This window comes from Barbatula barbatula (genome assembly GCF_947034865.1).
Source record: "Barbatula barbatula genome assembly, chromosome: 20".
Classification (NCBI taxonomy): Eukaryota; Metazoa; Chordata; class Actinopteri; order Cypriniformes; family Nemacheilidae; genus Barbatula; species Barbatula barbatula.
The window spans coordinates 10,311,708-10,334,215 of NC_136783.1; the positions used below are offsets into that span (position 1 = coordinate 10,311,708).

Genomic DNA, 22,508 nt, shown 5'->3' on the forward strand with positions numbered 1-22,508 from the left:
GTACTATGATTACTTAGGATAAAAGACAACGTAAATGCTTTTAAAGCAGGGTGTGGTGGGCGATGTTGCTGTGTGCGTGCATGTATGTGTGTGTGAGAAAGAGAGAGCGAGAGAGAGAAAGAGAGAGAGAGAGAGAAAGAGAGTGGTGCTGGGGAAAGCCGGTCAGTCAGCTCTAATGAATCTGCAGCCAGTGCCAGAGCAGTTGTGCGGAGATGAAATTGCATTGGCCTTTCTGGATTCTGAGTTAATTGGCTGATTGTGGCACTCGCGCCTTTTCTTAATTTATGACCCTCTGCATGCAAGAAGATCCGAGGAGCTGCTCTTGACCTGGAATGAAAGCTGCCGCTGTTTGAATGTGTGTGTAATAGAGAGAGGAATACATAAAGGTACAGTCTAATTTTTCTGTCACTGATGGGGAAATGAATTTGAATAAACTATGAAAGGTAACTAGTGCAGTTATACTTGGATTGACTAAACTATGAAAGTTGACAGCTTTGTTATTTGTCACATTTTGAAAGAAGACTCCACTAAAAATAAAAATGCGATGCACTAGGATGATATATTCAAACATTAAATGCAAAATGTCATTTAAAAGACACAGTATTCCCGTTAAACTGCAAAAGCAGGTTATGCAAAGGAGTCTTCCTCAAGGGGGCGCTAAGCGTCATTGAAATAATCCTCCACTGAATTATTCAATCAGAAAACAAGTAGGTTAAATTCAAACAATTGTAACTGTGATGCAAATTGATTCATTTTTGCAATCTTATGAAACAATGGCTTCTAATTGAATCCTTATTTATATTCTTAACAAAGGAGGGTCCATTTTTAAAGCACTGAGAAAAAATCGCCTTGTAACGTTAGGAGCCGAATATAATAAAATAGTTATAGGCTATATATTAATTTTTCTTTTTACATGAATTACTTTAATAATATATTCACTATAACGTGACTCTTGCTTGATGCCATTTCTTCTAATTGGTATTTAAAGGGACAGTTCACCTCATTTTGTATCCCAAAACCTCTATGACTCTTTCTTCTGTAACACAAAAGAAAGATATTTTGAGAAATTTCTCAGTGGTTTTGTGTTCATATGGAAGTTAATGGAAGTCAATGTGGTTTGGTTACCAACATCCTTCAAAAAAGCTCCTTTTGTTTTCTGGAAGAAAGTGGTTGGAATGATCCAGCGCATGAGTGTGAGGAAATGAAATCATTTTCATTTTGGGGTGAACTATCACTTTAACACCGATAAACAGAGTTCGCAAGTCTAAAAAAGAGTGTCCAAAAACAGCGTTTAATTCTAAAAGTCAAAACGTTATGACCAACATCATTATGTGAACCTCTGGGAAATAAAAATATAAAATGTTTATAATACGCCCGCTTTAAACACCCATGCATCATAAGAACATGGTTAAAGTTCATCTGAGCCAAACTAAGTAGCTCTGTCATTCTTGACTAAACCTGCAGGCATATTTAAGCAATGAAGCACACACAGCGCCCTCACGGGTCACGCTTAAAGCTCGACGTGTGTCCTTTTCACCTATGAGCTGTCTCCTCCAAGCCAGCTGTCCTTCTGTGGGAAGGTTCGCGTTTGACAGACTGGGACTCAAGCACTGTGGCAAGCGAATCATACAGCTCAGTGTGAGAGATAAAGCACCGGGCTGATTCCAGAGAACTGCCTTACAGTCTGTTTTTTCCACATTATTACATCTTCTGCTTTCAAGCCTGCTGCTCGTCCTTCCACGGAGTCCTTCCCATGTCTTTCCTGTATTTGTCTCATTCCTTCTCTCAGGAGAAATGTTGTCTGGCAAAATAATCATTTATTGTGTGTGCGTTTCTCTTCTGTATGCTCTCTCTCTCCGTCTCCCACCACACCGCGCTGACGTCTTCTCCACACACACACACACACACACACACACGGCTCTTTCATAACGGGCAAGAATGTCACTGGCGCTTGAAATCTTGGATGACTCACTCTTCTCTCTCCCAGTCCCAATTAACCTTTCAGAGCAGGAATGCTGGAAAACTTTGAGAAGCCCACTAAGATTATCTATTAAACTGTTGCTTTTGTCTGCCAAGATGATTTACAAAGACTTGCCCGGCACTGACTCCTTTCTTCTGCGTAGGTCAAAATATGAGTGTGTTGAATTATAGTGAACAGGCACGTAACAGAAATCAAGCTTTTCCAAAGAAATCCAACAACAACAGTTTTTTGGACATAAAGAGAGCTCATTTTTTCTCAGAAAAGTTGTGTGGGTGTTTCTGCGTTTTTGCATTTTTGTTTCTGCAAGATTGTTTTAAGCCATGTACACTTTTGAAAAAGACAATTTTGTAAGATACAATCGCGTTATTTAGTTTAACCCTCACCCCTGTGTTTGGAGTTGGATAAAATAAAAATGATATTGTGATATGTGAATTTATCCATTTCGATGAACGATACTGTGGTAAAACGTAAGATTGACCACACTAATGTATATCTTGGAATATTAGGAGAAACATCCGATGAAATCCTTAAAAGGATAGTTTATTATAAAATTCTGTCATCATTTATTCACCCTGTTGTTCAAAACCTGTATTCGACTCTTTCTTATGCAGAACACAAAATAAGATATTTTGTGTCCAGTCAATTAAACTCAATGGACTCGAATGTTGTTTGGTTACCCTCATTCTTCAAAATATCTTCTGAATGTCTGCAGAAGCAACTGTTCTCATTTTTGGGTGAATTATCCCTTTTAATATAAATGTGAGCTCCATTTTAGTCTCCTGCGTTATTAAAGCACTACCTACATTTATTCATTTGCCAGATGCTTTTGTCCAAGGCGTCTTACAGCGCATTCAAAATTTCCTTTAATACCTATTTTGTTCTGTGGGAATCAAAGCCATTATCTTGGCATTGTTAGTATAACATGCTCTCCTACTTTAGCTGAAGAAACCAATAAGCAGTGAATGTATTATTCCTCTACAGTATGTTATTGTTTAATTGTTAGCAGATGCACCCCTGCCATGTACTGTTGATACTCACAGCTGAACACTTGGCTCTGCCAACACTAACAATAGCAGCCCACCCCTCCTCAAGTCTCTATGCTCGCTTCTTTTACCCTGTCAAACCAGGAATATTACTTTTACCATATTTCGGTTCAAAAGAACATTGGTAACAAAACCACAACAGCCTCCATTGACTGTCATTATATGAACAAAACCACTGAGACATTTCTCAAAATATTTTGTTAAACATAACAAATAAAGGTTATTGAATAACTACTCGAAAATATGTGTTAAAAAAATTACCTAACTCCGATTTGCAACTGTTGGGTATGATTTTGCAGGAAATGCCACTTTGCTGTCACTTCTTAACCCACGTAAGGTAACCTGCAATTTTATTTATCAAACAAAAAATGGCCATATAGACGAAAAAGATTTGCAGCTGTAAACAGTCGCAAGTAAAAGATCTAGAGGAAAACAATCACATCAGTGCCATTTGAATTGTCTTCATTTTCCCTGTAAGATTGTTGACCTCGCACGTCAAGGTTCTCGCTAACACATTCCCAACAACCTCCTCGGATTCAACCATTACCTCTTAATTACTGTAATATTCTGGAAATATTGCACTCAAAATATCAGCTCGGAGATCATCTATCAAAGTTGTCATGCGTAAGCTTAACAAGCGATTGTTCGCTGGAGCGTAAATTTGCCGTAGCTATTCAAATCTATTCACGTTAATAGGCGAAACATTGCTTAAGCTTTTTAAATAGCTTAATTACATCATTCTAGCTTAAATGTAATGGCAGCCAGCTCAGCATGTCCTCTTGTATGTTTCATGCCATTGTTTATTAGAAGTAAATGAATGGATAGTCTCGTCACAGCTGGGTGTAATTACTTAAGTAAAATATTTGAGCTGTTACAAACATTTGACATCAGAGAAAGGATTATATTCTGACCAGATGATATTTCCTGACAAAGTTTGCAGGTGGTGGATTAATCCAGACATATTGGTTAATTGCCACCACGTCTGGTTTTTAACCCGCCTAAAATAACCCACGTTACACCCCTCCTGATTTCACTCCACTGGCTGACAGTTACTGCCCGCATCAAGTTTAAATCACTAAAATTTGCCTTCAGAATGGTAAAGACAAATTCACCCGTTTACCTTAAATCACTTTTTTAGGTCTACATCCCCTCCTGTCATCTTCGATCTTAAAATGAGCGCCGCCTTGTTGTTCCATCACAACGAGACACCAAATCAGTTTCATAGATTTGACACAGATTTTCCAGAGACTTTTTACTAATGGGCTGGAGTTGTACAGTAGTTTGTTTATCAAGTCTTGATAATCGTTATTATTTAGAAGCTTACTTTAGTTTTGTCATGTTTTCATAGCCTACCTCAGTCGCGTGAGCATCGGTAGCTGCACAGGGCTATCATTTCTACACGAAAGAGTTTGTGTTTTCGGTTAAAGTACGCGACTGTGTTGCTTTTATAAGTGTGAATTGGGTTACTACGTTGTAATATGTAAGATGATCTTGTATTACATATTTACCAACTGGAATGTGAGATAGAGTCACAAAAGAACAACACATTTAATTTATTATTTATGGCCTGTGGCGAGGACACAATGTTTACTTGTGTATCTTTGTATGTTTTCGTGTTTTGTGTTGGAAATCAGATCAGTGCATTTCTTCAGTCTATTTTTCTGTCCCTGTGGTACAATATTTTCAATTAAGTTGACCACAGTAAACAGAACATTTCTTGCTTTCCGAAACCACTAATAATGTTTATTCACAGCGGTAAGGCATTTCCACCTGGCCATGTTTTGTCACTTTGTAGAGGTTGTCACGGAAATGTAATGATTTGGACACCCTGCCATAAATTTTTCGCCTTCGAAAACAGCAGGTGTTTAGACGAAGAATTTAAAACTGGTGTCTTGCTGTGTGTGTGAGTGTGTGTGTGTGTGTGTGTGTGTGTGTGTTTGTGTTTGTTTGTTTGCCTTTAATGTGCGTTTTCTGTGTTTGTTTGTTTGCCATGCTCCCCTTTGGGAAGTGGAGTGTAAGAACAGTCTACTTTTAAGTTTAACAAAGTAGCCATCATTAATGTAGGCAAGGGCAACATATCCAGACCAGAAGTTGCTGAAAAAAATGTCCATGCTGTGAGAGTGGGTTTAGGTCAGCTTTTCAGAGAGCTGGATGTCTGGGTTAACTCATATTATGTGTGTTGTTTCACGTATATACATACCTTTGATTTTCTGAAACTGGAAAGCAATATCATCACATAATGAAGTATCATGTCGGTTCGTGTATTTACTGACACATGTAAAGATTGACAGTCAGTCTTTGCCTCTGACCTTTACGCTTGTCAATCTGCGGATTATTGGCAAGAATCGGCACTTTATCCTTTTCCATGTTTGCACGTCGGAACAGGACGGGAGATTGCATGGCTCAAGAGTGGCCAAGTGTCTTTTGCCATGCCAGTTTGTAAGCCCATATGGGAGACAATTATCTCACTAGTGCTATCTCTCTTGCTCGCTCTCTCTCGTTCACCCGCTTTCTGCCTGTCCTCTACACCTCTAAATCAGCATGCTGTGGCGTTTCCTTTACACCGCAAACCACACAAAACCTTGGCCGGCACTGAGCTCACCAGGCCGCCATTCAGAGCTGTAGTCGCCATGGTCACTCAGCATCCATTTTGTAAAGCTTGAATGAAGGAAGCCATTGCGGTTTTGTGAAGCAATAAACACGAGGAACTTAGCAAGTGAACAGCAAGATTTTCTGGCATTCAGTTAGAAATACATATGACATTATATACATAATACATAAACATATTAAAGACTGATATTAATACTTAATGCTAAATTAGTATTTGTAGAAATACAACAAAATTAAAGGAAAGACTATCGCACATTTTTATTTTAGAGGTGGTCATTTTGATCTTTCTAATCTGTTCTCCAACTATATAATGTGTGTTTGAATCATTCTCTTTGTTCGTTCGTATCTCTAAAATAACATTTTAAGCATTTTACAGCAACACTTTCTATATGTTATACTTGGTTTGATCTCTCCTCACAGTGCCAATTGCTCTTGGATTGCACTTTATTTCATCAAAAACACAGAAATCATTATATGTACAGCCTCGAGAGATGAGAGTTTTGCCTAGAGGTGTTCGCTATGTATCCTTAATTTTCTGTAGGAAAATAAAAGTCTTTAGTGGTGGATGCTAATTGGAGGTCATTTAAGTCAGCAGCGAGTATTGATAATCATTTTTAGGGATATGCCGCCAATATGAACCAACCCACCCATCACCCTGGAAATGTCCGAATGTACCAAGCAGGCTGTGGGCTAACAGTTGAAAGTTTCTTTGTAACAGAAGGAATTATTTCCCGGCTGGTGCACCATACATCACTGCGATGCCAGCGAAGCAGGGCTCTGGGTACACCTTCTAGCTTTTCAGCTATCAGGTTGTAGACCGTGTTTTTTACTCAGTCAATGTGGGGACTTGTTGAGAGCATGACCCAGATATCAAGCCCACTGTCATTTCAACGTCCTCAAAAGTTCACCACAGAATCTGTGAAGATCACTGACCTTTTCTGTGTCATTTTTCATCAATCAATACAGTTTAACGCTTGTTAGCTCAAATGACATCAGCCTTATTCCACAATCAGCTTCCTTGCTTTTCCAGACGCAACATTGAGGGATGCTAGCCTCATAGCTGTACATCTTGTTTCCGCTCACCCTCAGCCAGTCAGCATTCTCATTCCTGACAAAGATTCGGTCACGCTCAATGAAAGCCCTGAGCTGAATCTAACAGTCAATGTTAATGGTCCCCTCATGACCTACCCCAGCACATATTCACCCGGTCAGCCTGCTGTTTTACAGCCCCTGTAAAAATACCGCCCAACTAATGAGGCATCTGCTTTTGTCAAATTATGTCTCTTTGGTTTCGGATTTTATGTGTGTATTCTTTTTAAATGAGTGTGGGTGACTAAAGATTAAATCATTGAAGCCATTTCTCTCAAAAATATTATTTTTTAACTAATCCAGATATTTTGGCAAACTCACGTGGAACGATGTGTTCTCACAAAATGTCAAATAATCCAAATACCAAAATTTTATCCGAATCCTCAAGCTGTCAAGTGGTATTTTACCTCATATTGTCTTTCTGAGGTAAAAAATAGAACTGGGTTGGTGTTATAAAGATCCATAGAAGGGAAGGAAGGAGGCGGGAACCGGCGAACATTCAAACACGAAAACTTTAATTAAATAAACAATAAACACTGAAGTAACCGGCAGCCACCTCACGGTAGACTGCCGGCCATAAAACATACATAAACTAAACATATGTCCGGGCCCGGTCCTCTCTCGTCAACAGTCCTGCCGATCGTCCTTTTAAGCTCCCAATCTCCTCCGTGATAAGATGCGGGACCGGTGCGCGCACAGCTGCTTGCACTGATCACTCACGCCACCAGCCCCGCGTCACGGCTCTCGTCCCACCTTCCTCACCACAGTTGGATAGAAATTGTTTGTGCGAAGTATCCGAGTGTGTATTTGTCCACAGGCAATAAAGCCGAGACCCTTCGTCGTCTTGGTCTTCGAGCCAAGCCTTTACCGTATGCCGCATTGCAAGCTGTTTGTGTGTCCCACAATATTAGGACAGGTTTGACAGCTGGTCCCAGAAGAAGGTCTGTGTCTTGTTTAAATTTTCAAGAGCCTGCTAGATTTGTGCATTTCCAAGGCTGCCTGAAGTCTTTTAGATGGGCGCCTTTGAAGCAACAGAATCCATCAAGATGTTTGCAATACTAATACAATCAAACGAATGGCTGCCTTATGATTCATTTATGATGCATGCACACCACAAATGTGAATTTATGATACATCTTCAAAGACTGGCAGGAGAAAGCATGCTTAATAGATAGATGATGTTTCTTACTATGGGACTCGTCTTTCAAGCTGCGATATTGGAGGAGGTTCGTTTCGTAGCAAGATCCATGTTTACATCTTCATACGCTAAAAAAGAATGCTTTTTTCTCTATTTGTCTTCTTAAACTGCTGTGGATGGTGAACTGTTACTGTTGAAAGGACTTCATTCTGTCTGTGACATCAGAATATAACCATTTATTTTATAAATGTTTATTTCCTTTGTGGAGACACTTGATCGACAGAACAAAGCTGTTCAGTTGTCAAAGTCTTTATCGGTCTGATGGCAGCTGGTGACTGACTGTTTAAGCATTCGGTGTGGATACTAAACTGATACTTCTTTGGCATGAATAAGTCTTCCTTTGACGTTTCTTTCCGATGGAGATTTGTTTTGGCAGTGATAGGCTTTTATCTTGCCCTTATCAGCTCTAGATCTATAGATGAACTGCCTCTGTTTGTTTTGTGTTGGAACCAGTGTCTGGAATTTGGAGAGAGAACCCATGTGCAGACAGCAGTTTTGAAAAAGACTTTATTTAACTAAAAAACCCGCGATGGGGCAGAACAGGAAAATAAACACAGCAAAGGTGGATAAAAAACTCTTAAAACAAAAACGCGACAGGAGAGCACATGGCACAAAGCAACAACAAAGGCACAGAAAACACAGCAAGCACAAAAGACATGACACTGTCACAACCCTGTCCACAGAACTAGAAAACTCCTGACAAGGAGAACAGGATCATGACAGAGAGGAAGTGGGTGCGCATGAATGGGACTTTCGGGTTGCGTTCACCATTTATTATGGTAATAACTCCTGAAGTTTGATATGGAAGACTCTTCTCATTTGCTAGGCTCCCTTTTGTGTTTTTTATACATTTGATATATTTGTTGTTCTTATGAATTGAGTTATTTCATAAAAGTGTTGTTGAACAACAATTCCCATTGTTATAACGGTTGATACGGCACAGCATAGAGATCACTTCACAGCGGTCTGTTTAGTAGCAAGATGCTTTTACCCAGAGGACATTATCCAGAGCTTGCTCGTTCATAGCTCCGTAGGATTAATGGCATTCACTTTTGAGTTTTGTTGAAGTGTCAACTTTATCTCTGGGGTTTCTTCTGAAATAGACACAAATGACTAACAGTGAGAATAGTGAAAATATACAGCTATAAAATCTATCCGCAGCAAAATGACATTAAATGATTCTAATTAACAATATTATTAATCATGAAAAAATATGATATACTGTATAATATATTTAGATATTATAATTTGGATTTTAACCAATAATAATTAAATATGAGTAATGAAGATTGATTAAAACCCATTATTTACTCATTTGGAGAAATGAGATGAGAAATGCTGAAATAGTATTACTTTATGTTGGTAAATCTCGGCACAGTTCTAGTCTGCGGAAAACGTGAACGATTACAATGGCATTTACTTAAAGTACAATTTGAGAAGCTGGGTTAAGCAGAAAGTGAAGTTCTATTAATAGTTATACAGTATACTACTGTAAAATATTTACATTCCATATTTATATAAAACATTTCTGCAAAGTATACTTTAAAAGTATATTTTTATCCTAGAAGTTCATTCTGGTGTATAAATGGACGTTCTTTACAGAACTGAACTTCATGATACTCTGTTACCTGAGACATGTGTGCAAAAAGACAATTATGATCCTTCGGTGACACCACGGATTTGGGTCGACAGTCACATCCATCCCATGAGATAGGTCCAAGGGCTTTAGGACCCAGTGACACCCTGTGACATTTAATCTGGGAGGGTGTCACAATGCACTTACACTCTTTTTTGGCGCTTCACTGGCCGCAGGTTCAGACACGGCCACAAGGGCTCTGATTGGCCGGAGAGGTACTGGTTTGAGACGCTGTAGCTGTCAAACATGGTTAACCGCTGTGGCCCCTGAGATAGCATTCAATACTGTTCCCTTAACTTCTTGCATGCCCTCTCTGACACCTCATCTCATGTTTTTCTGCTCTTTCACCAAAAGCATCTGACAAAACTGACAGACAGGAGGCTCTCAGCAAACTTGAGTTTGCCAAACACTGGGGGCGGTGGTTTGAAGTTCTGGCATTTCATGCGTGGTTGTGTACAAATAATAAGGCATCATCTCTCACCGCTCCGCAGACAGAATGGGTCTGGCTGGCTTTTACAAGCCTGATGCAAGACTCCAGTTGAAGTTAATTCTGACTGTATAATACGTGCACTTTTTTGTCCAAAAACCACCTGATCGCCAATACAAAGATATTTTAGTTTACTAAAAGTAAAACTGTTAAAATATCTGTTAACTGAAATCAAATAATATTATCAACCAAAATAGTATTTAAAGACAGAGTACCAATATTTTGTTCTGGTCACTTTTCAAAAGTAGCTAGAAGATGTCAAAAAGAGATTAGAAAAAACATAAAAGGTTTGCTTTCGAATCGGTACTTTGATCCACCTGTCGGATCTTGCAGTGCCTTATCAAGTCGAACAAGCCTTTTGTTCCGCTTTATCCTTTGAATAGGAGACAACTGCGTGCATTCACAGACACGGCTTCTTCATATAAAGTTATCATACGACTTTGATGCATAAATGTCTGCGGCACGAGTTGTTTGTAATACTTTTACACTGCTTTTGGTCAGTTTGTGCAATAAATACCTGTGACTAGGGTTGGGTTACGATTCTGATGTTCCGATTCAATTCCGATTCACAAACTCACGATTCAATTCCCGATTAGAATAAAAACATTTTATGAAGAGCCACAAATCTGTATATTAAACTTTAAACACACTTAACTATATTGAACAGTCGCATACCTTGATCAAACAGGATCAGGTTTTTTTACATTTAGGAGTAGACAGTATGACAAACTAAATTTCATGAAATTAGCTGTAAAGGGAGGCTGTAATCATGTGAACCACTGCCTTTTATGTGAAGGTGATGTTAAATCCGATTGTAACTTGTCGACTGACACGATTAGAGAGTAAACATTATAGAGTTTTATTTAGTTTCTAGATATGTTTTGCTTTGCCTCTCAGAGTCACCACTGTGAGGTCATGTTTTTCCCTGCTGGTTGTAAACTTAAGGGTTAAGACCTCTAAGTCTCTAAGTTAAGTCTCTCTCTCTCTCTCTCTCTCTCTCTCTCTCTCTCTCTTTCTTTTTTCCTTTCTTTCTCCCTCTCTCTTGTTTCCCTTTTTGTTATCTACGTTTTATGGCTTTAAGGTCGGTCCATCTTTTTCTATTCAGGGACAGCTGTGGCCTAATGGTTAGAGCGTTGGGCTTGTGGTCAGAAGGTTGCCGGTTCTAATCTCAGTGCCAGCAGGTCATGACTGAAGGGCCCTTGAGCAAGGCACCTTACCCCTGATTGCTCTGCAGTGCCACTGTATAAAACTACTTGTAAGTCGCTTTGGATAAAAGCGTCTGCCAAATGAATAAATGTAAATGAAATATAAATGTATTCCGTTCTTTTGGCTGGAGCCAATATGTAACCACTCTGATTTCTCAAATGCCTGCAAAAACTTGCTTTAAAGTAACATGAATGACAATGTACCGACACCCTGGCAACCACATATCACCTTAGCAACCATCCCCAACACCCTGCCATCATGGCAGTGTTTTGTTTTTAAATATATGGCGTCTGGCTGAGTCGTGGTGTGCGGATGCTGCTGTCACCCCTGCAGAACTGAGATGACATTTCACAAGCTGTGTGTTTGTTACTGGAGGGAGCTGGAAATGGGGCTCGTCTCAGCATCATTCCCTCCCTGGTCAAGGCTCATTAGCGAGACCTTGCCTCCAGGTTCCACACAGGTTTGCGGGGTCACGTACACCTCTCGACGAGCAGGCAAGGCATGCGTTCTCGTCCCCAGAAAAGCCTTGGATCATTATCAACATGATGTCTGTAATATGTGGATGTACTCTGTAAAATAAGAGTTGTTTTAGGGTCAGCATTTTTGGAGCGATAGGGCCAGTAAGATGGCACGGAACAGGCACTTTCTCTCACACACCTGTCGCGCGGCAAAATACAATTTCTAGGACTTGCGCTGGAGAATGGAGGGAAGATGATGGAGGGCTATCTTTAGACTCTCACTTCTTATGAAAAGATTTTATTCTCCCTCCGCACACACGCTCAGAACTCGCAGCGTGTGTGTTAAACCACAGAAGGCTGTTATCTGTATGCAAATGTTGTTCTTTTCTATGGAAAGTGAGCTGGTTAACAATTCAGAACAGGTTTTGAAGCAATGCAACTGCTGAGAAGAACATTTCAAAGAGAGCTGTGCCATAGTTTGAGGCTTGCATGATAGTATTTTAAGAACAATTATGGCATCTTGTTGATGTTCTTCCATTTTTGTAATATGTAGTCAGAGGTATTTTGTTTTACAGTCAATTTAAAGCAACTCGTTTAAGGAATAAAAATGTGTATATTATAAACATTTATGTTGTGTATGTTGCATTGCATTATGTGACTCCGTTTAAAAAGGGTGCTGAACTACTGTTCATCCAAATCCGCAAACCGCTGGTCTTAGCCAGAGGTAATTTCATTTACTCAATCCACTGAAATGGGATATGACAGGGATGTTAGCCTGATAAGAATCTGACAGCTGTAATGTATGCTAAATAATGCACCATCCACTCTCCAAGTGTAATACAGTTATCCATTCAATTATTGAAATGTACATTTAACTTTCATTACCTGCTGTATATTTACATTGGGAAGATTATTGTGTCTCTGCTTTTGTTTGGTCTCCATTGGAAGGCGATATTTTCAGCACCAATGCTGCTCACTCTGGTGCTATTTACTTTTTAATGCTGTTTATTTTCATAAAATATATTCACATGAAATCATTCGGCATGTCACTGATCCCGCTTAGAGAGAAAATTTAAAGGAGATGCTTTTTTCTAGAAGAAAGTGGGTTACTTTAATGTAACATCCCTATGAAAAAAAACTGTTTGAATAAAAATCTGTGTGTTTTGCCTGCAGCAGCAGTTTTCAGGCTTGAAATTATGTGCACCAAAGAGTTGAAGTCAGGGAAAGGTCTGTCAATTCAGATTCTGTCGGGATCCAACAGTGGTTCACAGCGGTAAGACTGCGCCAACCTCGGGCGTATTAATCTCCTGCGAGTGAGACCATGCTCACAGGCTGTAATTTATACAATCTGTGGTCATTGTACACATTATACCGTAATTATCAGAATGCAATACTGTCAATTACTACTAGGGGTGCCAATGGAAATTCACAACAGAAATTCACTGCCATCTCTCCTGCCATCGTTTTATTGCGCTAACCTTTTCAGACCAACTTTCGGCAGTTCATTTTGTCGTGCCTTGCAGTTTAGAAAACATTTTCGAGTGCCAGCCTGCAGTGCAGGAACAGATGGCATCTGCTTTAAGTCTTGAAGTCGTAGGAAACGGATGATAATTCTGTGATGGGAAAGAAAAGTATGAAGGTGTTGTCACACTATAAATATTTTTAGGGACATAACACAACAGGAGGGCCAATTTGTCTCACTGCCGTGTGAGTGCAGACAGAACAGACAAATAACTCATAAGCGGTCTAGCTGCGACATATCTTTTTGAAGTGAGACTGTATGGCAAATGTTGAAATGCATAACATCTCTGCTGCATTTATTTATCCGCGGCCCTGAAAGGAACATAAAATGTCTGTTTGACACCTCTCGCAGTTTCCATGTTTTCACACATTGCCACCGTTGCCGTTCTCTCTCAAAACGTAGATTAATTTAACATCTCAAGCCATCTGCTGGTGTTCCAAGAGGAATCGATTTAAGTACATGGCACTTGGAACTAATCCTCCCCCTGGCTTTCTCATCTAGTCGTGAATTCCAATGTGCGGGCCAAGTAATTCCAATCTGATTCAGTTTTATTCTTCTGTTGGGACTTCTAAAAATGGTGTGTACTTAAGGTACCACAATATGGCTGGCATGGGTTAAAACTTGGGTGGGTATGCTTGATTTGAGGTCAGTCCACATACAGCAGAGTGTCCGTCTTTCAATGTTATGATTCATGTTTTAAAAGATGTTATAAGTCTTTCCATTTTATTATATGATGCTGGTAATGGATTACTTATCTTATAAAGGAGAACAGTAGCGTTTGTTGGGTTTCACTTTGTGCCATTTCACATTGATTACAATCTATGAAAGAAATCTTAAGGTCTTCTGGAAGCATAACTATTTCTAGCTTTTATATTTTTACTACACATGGGTCATAATAGCCATCCTTAATGTTCTTTCCAATTTCCAACTTTCCAGTGTCCCGCTGGCCCCTCCTTCAAGACCAAAACACAAACGCGACTTACATGGCAAAACAGGAGCATTCCTGTCTTTCTCTATTGTGATTGGAATCCATAATTAGTGTCATTACAGCGCACTGTAGTGAATCTGTTTCTGCGCATTGTACCAACTACCTCTTCATTCGCAGGCCTGGGCAATTCCCCATTGATTATATTCACTGTGTTAGCAGCCAAATGCGCTCACGACTCTGCTGGCTCGGGCACCTGACAGGCTGCCATTTGATTGCTAATCATTTTCAAGTCTGCGCCTGGTCTTTTGATTTGCACTACACACTGCCTTGGCTAAATGGAATCAATTAAATGCGTGCTTGTATTGGACGGCCACTTCCAGGAGATCAACTTCTTGCTGTAGCAACACAAATAGATTAATTAAATCCAATAAAGAACTCAATTAAAAAAAAAAAGGTAGGGGGTGAGCCTTCTGTAAAAGACCAAAAGTTATTGCAGAGTTTTCGTTACTCATTCCCATCTGTTAATGAGAATATTGCATCAGTTGCGCCACTGTTGAATCGGTGCGGTGCTTAATATATTACGTGTTCTGGGAATGTGGGGGCAATTACAAGACCCATAGTGCTGTCTTCACAGAACATGCACACTGCCAGAATTTCTATACCTCCCCCAGGATGTGTATTCCCAGGTTGCGCCTACTGTAGTGAAGTAGTCAGTGACTAAATTACCATTAAAATGCACCACTAAGTTAGTTCTTTGTAATCGCAAATTGTTCACAGACACCGATAATGTATTTCTGATAACTGATTTGTTTTTATTCGAGAGCACTTAATTGGAAGCCAAGGGGTAAAAAATCTGCGGCATTCTGCATTATCCCAGAAAGCTTCAGTTCCACTGGCTGACCAAACCAAAGACAAAGAGCAAACCAAAGCAAAACAAATTTGTTTAAAAACAATCAGGGTTAATGTTAAACACAGAAGGCAAATGTATATCATCTCAAAATCAAGATTTTGCTATTTTTGACTCGCCCACTTCAACATGTTTTAGGAGCTCCGGGGGTCTTCGGAACACAAATGAAGATATTTTAGGTGACATCCCAGATTGCCAGGCCTCCTCATAGACATTATGGTTATAGTTGTTGTCAAGTTCCAGGAGAGTTTTTTTAAATGTGCAAAAAACAACCAAAATAATGAATTTAATCGATATTTTCTCCACTGTCAAGTCAAGTGCACGTTCACGGGAGCACTTTGACGCAAAGTTTATTTAAGGTACAAAATAAATATGATTATTTACAACAACCGGTCAATCCAACCACAAGATCTGGAAATAAACAACTCTGAAAAGTTATTTATATAAGCTCTCCTGAGGGGAACAATTGCAATCAAAACAATCCATGGATGTTAAAAAAGTGTTTGGAGGAAGGCAAGGTTGTTTCTGTTCTGTCTTTTTTTGTTTAGAAATGTGTTAGTGTGTCATTATTAGGTCCCTTCCACTGCTATTTGCTTATGAATAATGCAACATTTTCAATCTTTTAAAGGCTTTACATGGGCATTTTATTCTGTCTGCAGGTTTTTTGAGCACAGGAGACCAGGCGGCCAAAGGAAACTACGGACTTCTTGATCTTATCCAAGCCCTGCGCTGGCTGAGTGAAAACATTGCGTTCTTTGGGGGTGACCCTTTACGCATTACTGTTTTTGGGTCTGGGGCCGGAGCCTCGTGTGTCAACCTCCTGACCCTTTCCCATTATTCTGAAGGTAACCGTTGGAGCAATTCAACCAAAGGTACAATGCAGAGGTTTTAACTTTTGACAGTGTTTTGTCTGCATGCCAGTGCTGCTTGTGTCATGAGCTCATTTTGAAGTTCTTGCCTTCTGGAATGGCTGAAGTTCATCGCTGTGTGTCATTTTTATTCATTTAGTTAATTATGTTACAGGCCAACTGTTTGTAAGTGTTTTTAATTTGCTAACCTGATCATTGCAAAGAAGAACAGGCTGAAAAAAGGAATTTAGAATTCCTGACTTAATGATCCGATTACTGTAGTTCTTGAGGTTACAGCTCACTGGAGGGAAGATTATCACTAAATAATGCATTTTCACTCATTCCTCCACACATATGACTTACAAGATGCAAAAACAATGCTGCATATTTGCAAATTGTTTAAGGAAATTATTTTGGTTTTATCAAAACAAGTTTTATGCTTAAAATGTGACAGTATTTAAACATTTTGGGGTGATGGTAAAATAATGCTGGTTATTATTGGGTCGAAAAGGGATGAACCCTGGGTTACCTGTATAAACTAACCTTTGCTGGATTGTTTAAACCCAAATTGCTAGGTTTATAAACCCATTGTTGGTTTAAATACAGCCGTTGAGTTTGTCTTTTTTTGCCCGAACCATGGCTTGTATAAAACCAAGCATTTTTAGATAGGGTTAAATTAACCTACAGTAGAAAATGTCCATATTTGGCCTAAACATTGATAAAAATCAAACCAGCTTTTTTTGGCGTATAAAGTAAAAATACAACAAAAACATAGACCACTAGGGTTCCACAGACCCCTAGTTGAGAAACACAGCACACAAATCCTTAATTTCATACACAGCCCAATGGCGTGACCCAAAAATCGTAAAACCAACAACGTTGCAGAAAAACTCACAGCGGTTCCTTCATGTGCCCCGCATTAGCCGAACTCATTTGTCACCCGCTGGCACACTTAAGGCAGCGTACTCACAGAGTCTGACCAGATATCACTTGTTTATGGATATTACATTTCCCTGGCTTGCTTTATGTTCTCATCTTTATTTAGTCAAGTGCATACACGTCACCAGGCACCGTGAGCGCGCTGTTCAAATAGAGCACTCATTGGCACGAAAAGAGTAAATACATTAATTCCATTTTCAGTCGCTCTGCTTGGAAGATTGCTTTGTAAAGAGGTCTCTTGGCACAGACCTGCTCTAAGGTTGTCACTATCATTCAAATGAACCCAGAAAATCCTCTAGAAGAAACTCAAGCGTTCTGTTCTATCGCTTTGCCTTTAGGCGCTGGTTAGTCTTGAATAATTTCGATACATTTCAAATATTTTTCTTTTTTTGTTTAACAGTGTATTCACTGTTCGCAAACATATTCCTCTCTTCATACGTAATTGTTCACTGTTGAATCGCAAACTAAAGTGTCCTCTTATTTCCATTTAATTTCCATGTGTGTGTGTTTTGTAGTTTTTTCTTTCTTTAGTAAGAACATGTTTTTACTCATAACTGCACTGCTAAGACTGAAATCCCGGGGGTTGTCATGGTAACAGAGTAACTTAATTTTCTTCTCTCTTGCTCTTTTTGTCTCTTTCTCTCTCTCTCTCTCTCTCTCTCTCTCTCTCTCTCTCTCTCTCTGTCTCTCTCACACACACACAGACACACGCACATGTTCACTCACTTGCATTTTGTTCTTGATGTGCATGATATCTGCTTCTCTTCAATGGTATGGGTCAATTTTGTTGTTCCGTAACAGCTAATTAACATTAATGCATTGTAATCAAAATCTCTATTGTAATGGTTGCATGTTTTCCTCCTGAAATTTCATGTTGTTCAGCTCCATTGTTTAGCTCTGTCTGCAATACAAGTTTATCAGCGTATTTACGTTTCATATCAGCGCATTTTTTACCCAAACCATTTAAGATTTGCACAACATTTTAATTGAGATTTATGTGTTCTGTACCGAGGTGCACTTCTGTGAATACAGCAGGCTCCAAAAGTCTGAGACAATTTATACAATCTGGGGGTTTATGTGAACGTTAAAATGAAAGATTTGCAATAAATTAGGGCTGTCAAATGATTAATCACAATTAATCACATCCACAATAATATAATATATGTCTGTTTACTGTGCATATTAATGTTGTATTTATAAACTCAAAAACATACACATACAAGCATTTATAGATTTAGGAAATATTTAGATGTATTTATATATATTTACTAATAATTGAAATTATATTTAAGTGTTTAATTTTTTATAATAATATTGTATATTTTTCTTAAATATATGCATGTGTGTGTGTAAGCGTTTCTAAATACAAAATGTATATGCAAAGTGAACAGACATATACACTATTATGTAATCACTACCTTTTCTTCTGGATACGAAATCGCGATATATCGATTGACAGCCCTGCCATAAATATAAAACTGTAAATAGTTTTGACATGAAGTATATTAACATTCTGCATTCTTTTGGATACCTAAGAAAAGGTAAACTTGTGACGTAAGGGAGACCAACAAATACTAAGAAATGTATGCAAAAAACAAATTTGTATTCAAATGTTATGCTGTTAATATAATTAATAATTTAAAAATACATACAAAATAGAACCGAGCAGTCTCTGACATTTAGACCCCACTGTAATGTCTTGCTGTTCTTCTCTGTGTAATTTTGCTTTGTTCCACCTTTACAGGTCTTTTCCAAAGGGCCATAGCCCAAAGTGGCACAGCCTTGTCCAGCTGGGCTGTCAGCTTTCAACCAGCCAAGTATGCCCGCATGCTGGCCAAGAAGGTCGGATGCAACCTCAAAGATACAGTGGAGATGGTAGAGTGCCTACAGAAAAAACACTACAAAGAGTTAGTGGAGCAGGACATCCAGCCCGCTCGCTACCACATCGCCTTCGGTCCCGTCATTGATGGTGATGTTATCCCTGATGACCCTCAGATCCTCATGGAACAAGGGGAGTTCCTCAATTATGACATCATGCTGGGCGTCAACCAGGGTGAGGGGCTAAAGTTTGTGGAACTCATCGTGGATAATGAGAATGGTGTGCAAGCCAATGATTTCGACTACGCCGTGTCGAGTTTTGTGGACGATTTGTACGGGTATCCAGAGGGGAAGGACATTCTGCGGGAGACTATTAAGTTTATGTACACTGACTGGGCAGATCGTCACAACCCGGAGACCAGGAGAAAGACCCTGCTGGCATTGTTCACAGATCATCAGTGGGTGGCACCAGCAGTGGCCACCGCAGACCTTCACTCAAGCTTTGGCTCCCCTACTTATTTCTATGCGTTCTACCATCATTGCCAAACAGAGCAGGTGCCTCCCTGGGCCGACGCAGCGCATGGTGATGAGATCCCCTATGTGTTTGGGCTTCCCATGATTGGTCCAACCGAACTCTTCCCTTGCAACTTTTCCAAAAATGATGTGATGCTCAGTGCAGTGGTGATGACATACTGGACGAACTTTGCAAAGACAGGGTTAGTATCTAGGCAACTTCTTTAAGAAATTAGCTTTGTGTTGAATAATATGTCACTGAATCATGCTTAAAAAGATATTGTGTACGATATATTTGAGAAGTACATTATATTGTTAGACCACTATACTCATAATTTGGGAGAACAAGTTTGATATTGATTTCCACACAAAATCCATTTGTTGCCAGGAAACAGGGTACAACAGGGTTCCTAAGGTAAAATCATTGCATAATTGTTTCTTAACATCATTTTTATTCAGAAATACCTAAATTCCCTAGGTTATGCTACATTACATTTACACTGCTGCTTTTTACGCAACAACAATTCGGTTTGCTTCAATTCAGGTGTAATTCAGTGATTAAAGTGATGATCACTTAGAGTCAGTTCAGCGTTTATATGACATCGCTGCCGTTTAAATTAAATGTCTGCCTGGATGTATTACTGTACCATCTCAGGGGAGGACAACAAATCAATTTGTGTGAAAATGTGTAATTTCTTCCCTCAGTCTAATTCTTGTTAATTTTAAAAGCAGTTGCAGTTGTCAGGAGACAGTAATGAGCTCTGGGAGAGTATTAGGGATCTCTAGGCACCTCTTTCAGACATGGTACTATGCCGATAATGGGTTGTAAGATATTTGTCTTGAGCTGACTTAGAGTGCTAGGTTTCTATGTGCAGTTCTGTGCAGTTAAAGATATCCCTTTTGGTGTTTGTGTGCTTCCCATATAATTATATTGTCTCTTTTTTTGCAGTGATCCCAACCAGCCAGTTCCACAAGACACCAAGTTCATCCACACCAAACCCAACCGCTTTGAGGAAGTGGCCTGGACACGTTACAACCAGAAGGACCAGCTATACCTTCACATTGGCTTGAAGCCCCGTGTAAAGGAACATTACCGTGCCAATAAAGTCAACTTGTGGCTGGAACTGGTGCCTCATCTCCACAGCCTCAACGAGGTTACCCAGATCGTTTCCACTACCACTAAGTTGCCTCCACCCGAGGTCACTCCCCGTACGCCAAAGAAGATCCCGGTCAACACCAAGAGGCCGTACCCCACGCCGTTCCCCACTGAAACGCAGGACAGCCACAACCAGAATCAGAACCAACCCTTTCTGGTAGACCAGCGGGACTATTCCACCGAGCTGAGTGTCACCATCGCCGTGGGTGCTTCATTACTCTTCCTCAACATCTTAGCTTTTGCAGCGCTGTACTACAAGAAAGACAAACGGCGACATGAGGTTCATCGCCGCTGCAGTCCGCAAAGGACCACTGCCAACGAGCTGCCCCACACGCAGGAGGAGGAGATCATGTCTCTGCAAATGAAACACAGCGATCTGGAGCGGGAATGTCGAGAGGCCATGCACCCGCACGAGGTGGTCCTGAGAACTGCCTGCCCACCCGATTACACGCTCGCCATGCGCCGTTCGCCAGACGACATCCCGCTCATGACCCCAAACACCATTACTATGATTCCCAACAGCATGCCGGGCCTTACCTCTTTACACCCGTATAACAGCTACTCCAGCGGACAGAATAACACTCTTCCCCATCCACATCCCCATTCACACTCCACCACTAGAGTATAGCCTCACACCAACACTGACATACACACAGATACGCTCCCGCGGATGTGGAGTTTGAGTGTGGCGGCGGACAACGGGCAAAGGTGACATCACCGAGTGAGGAATATCTTTACTCCAGTTGTTCAGAGGAACAGGAATTAACAATGCAGATTTTTTCTCTTTCCTCGAGAGCGACCCTATCCTTTTTTATCAGAGGGGAAAAACAAAACACAAAACGTGCAAGATGATTCAGATGAAAGACAAACATAGTTGATTTTTTACTCCTTGTATTGTGACGAAACCAGGACCATTTCTTGGAAACAATTATCAGTCTGGGGTTCTTTGAGGAATGGTTTGATTCGTATGCCTGAGAGGAAACAGCGGAATCAGAGAAGAGATGACGTGTGGGAGGCCCTTTTTAAACAAAAGGAAACATATTGTTTTCCAGAGGCGCTGGATTGTAGATTACTCTCTTCTGAGCAGAGATTCTGCTTACCTAATTTAGGCATGTGTTCTCCTGGTGGTAGCACTGTAAGATACGGAATACATCAATAAGGGAAAAAAGAGAAATCCTCGAGAATATGCACAATAGAGACATTCGCTGAATGTCTTTGAATTCTTTTTGTCAATGTATTTTTTGGGGGAACCGTTTTATTGTATAGGACCTATTTACATATCTAGATATGTACACAAAGCACCCATGCTCTTTAAGCCCTGTCTGGGGGTGTCGATACTGAGGAATCTGCCTCAAGAGCGTAGCGGGGATTTTATTGGCTTTCTGGCAGATACGGCTTCATCACACAAGTGCTGTCTATACTGAAAACTGGTGGACTGGAGGCTGGATATTTTTAGCACGATGCGCATGACAATTTATCTGCTTGGTGGCTGTTCTGCTGATTAAGTCATTATTTAAAACAAAAAAAGTCATTTTCTTCCCCATTTGGATTTGTTTAAGGATATTCTGCTCTAATTGGCTCGCAGGAATTGGAATATGCTGGTGAGGGTGGACATGGGGGGGGGCCTTCAGATTGGAGATGGTGACGGGAAGGGGCGGGGATAAGATAAATAGATTGTATTCGCAAATAGCTTGAGTGAACCTGGTTATAAGGACTAGTTTTGTACATGTGTGTCGGTAAAACTTTTTAATAGTGGTGAATCACTTGTTGTTTGAGCTCCCATGTGTGGGACATTAATGTACTTTTTGGTTTTCTCATTGGTCTCAGCTATACAACATTTACTTTTTTTCTCATCGTTTGCTAATATTTGCCACTTTACCTTAGCAAATTTATTACCTGTAATGTTTTATTTTTTTGCTGTGCTTCACGAGGCAGTTCTCATACGAGACTACGGAACGACCATTTACCAACACAGGGATTTATTCAGTGCAACTTTAGAGCTCATGCGCTGTATCCCCTCATCCAGAACTTTCTGTGGTTCTCCTGAATTATCAACCCCCAGTGAATCCTGCACTGAAGACAGGACGGCCCCTGATGAAAGAGTGTATTAGGGGCCCTTCTGATCTCGCAAAGCCCTTGATCATACTGCTTAACGCTAGCTATAAAAAA

At 40.0% G+C, this 22,508-nt stretch overlaps 1 protein-coding gene across 4 annotated transcripts in view; it reads left to right on the forward strand.

The window, feature by feature from the left end:
• nlgn1 (neuroligin 1) overlaps positions 1-20,967 on the forward strand; it is a gene marked incomplete at both ends in the record, with an annotated part of 139,086 nt that extends 118,119 nt beyond the window's left edge. For 2 of the 4 annotated variants that reach the window (XM_079483615.1, XM_079483614.1), the window contains 3 exons: positions 15,725-15,937; positions 18,597-19,386; positions 20,133-20,967. In XM_079483615.1, the coding sequence (XP_079339741.1) occupies positions 15,725-15,937; positions 18,597-19,386; positions 20,133-20,967 (1,838 nt within the window). The remainder of the gene's footprint in view (positions 1-15,724; positions 15,938-18,596; positions 19,387-20,132) is intronic. The other 2 variants (XM_079483617.1, XM_079483616.1) reach the window with 1 other exon arrangement.
• Positions 20,968-22,508: the final 1,541 nt, after the last annotated feature.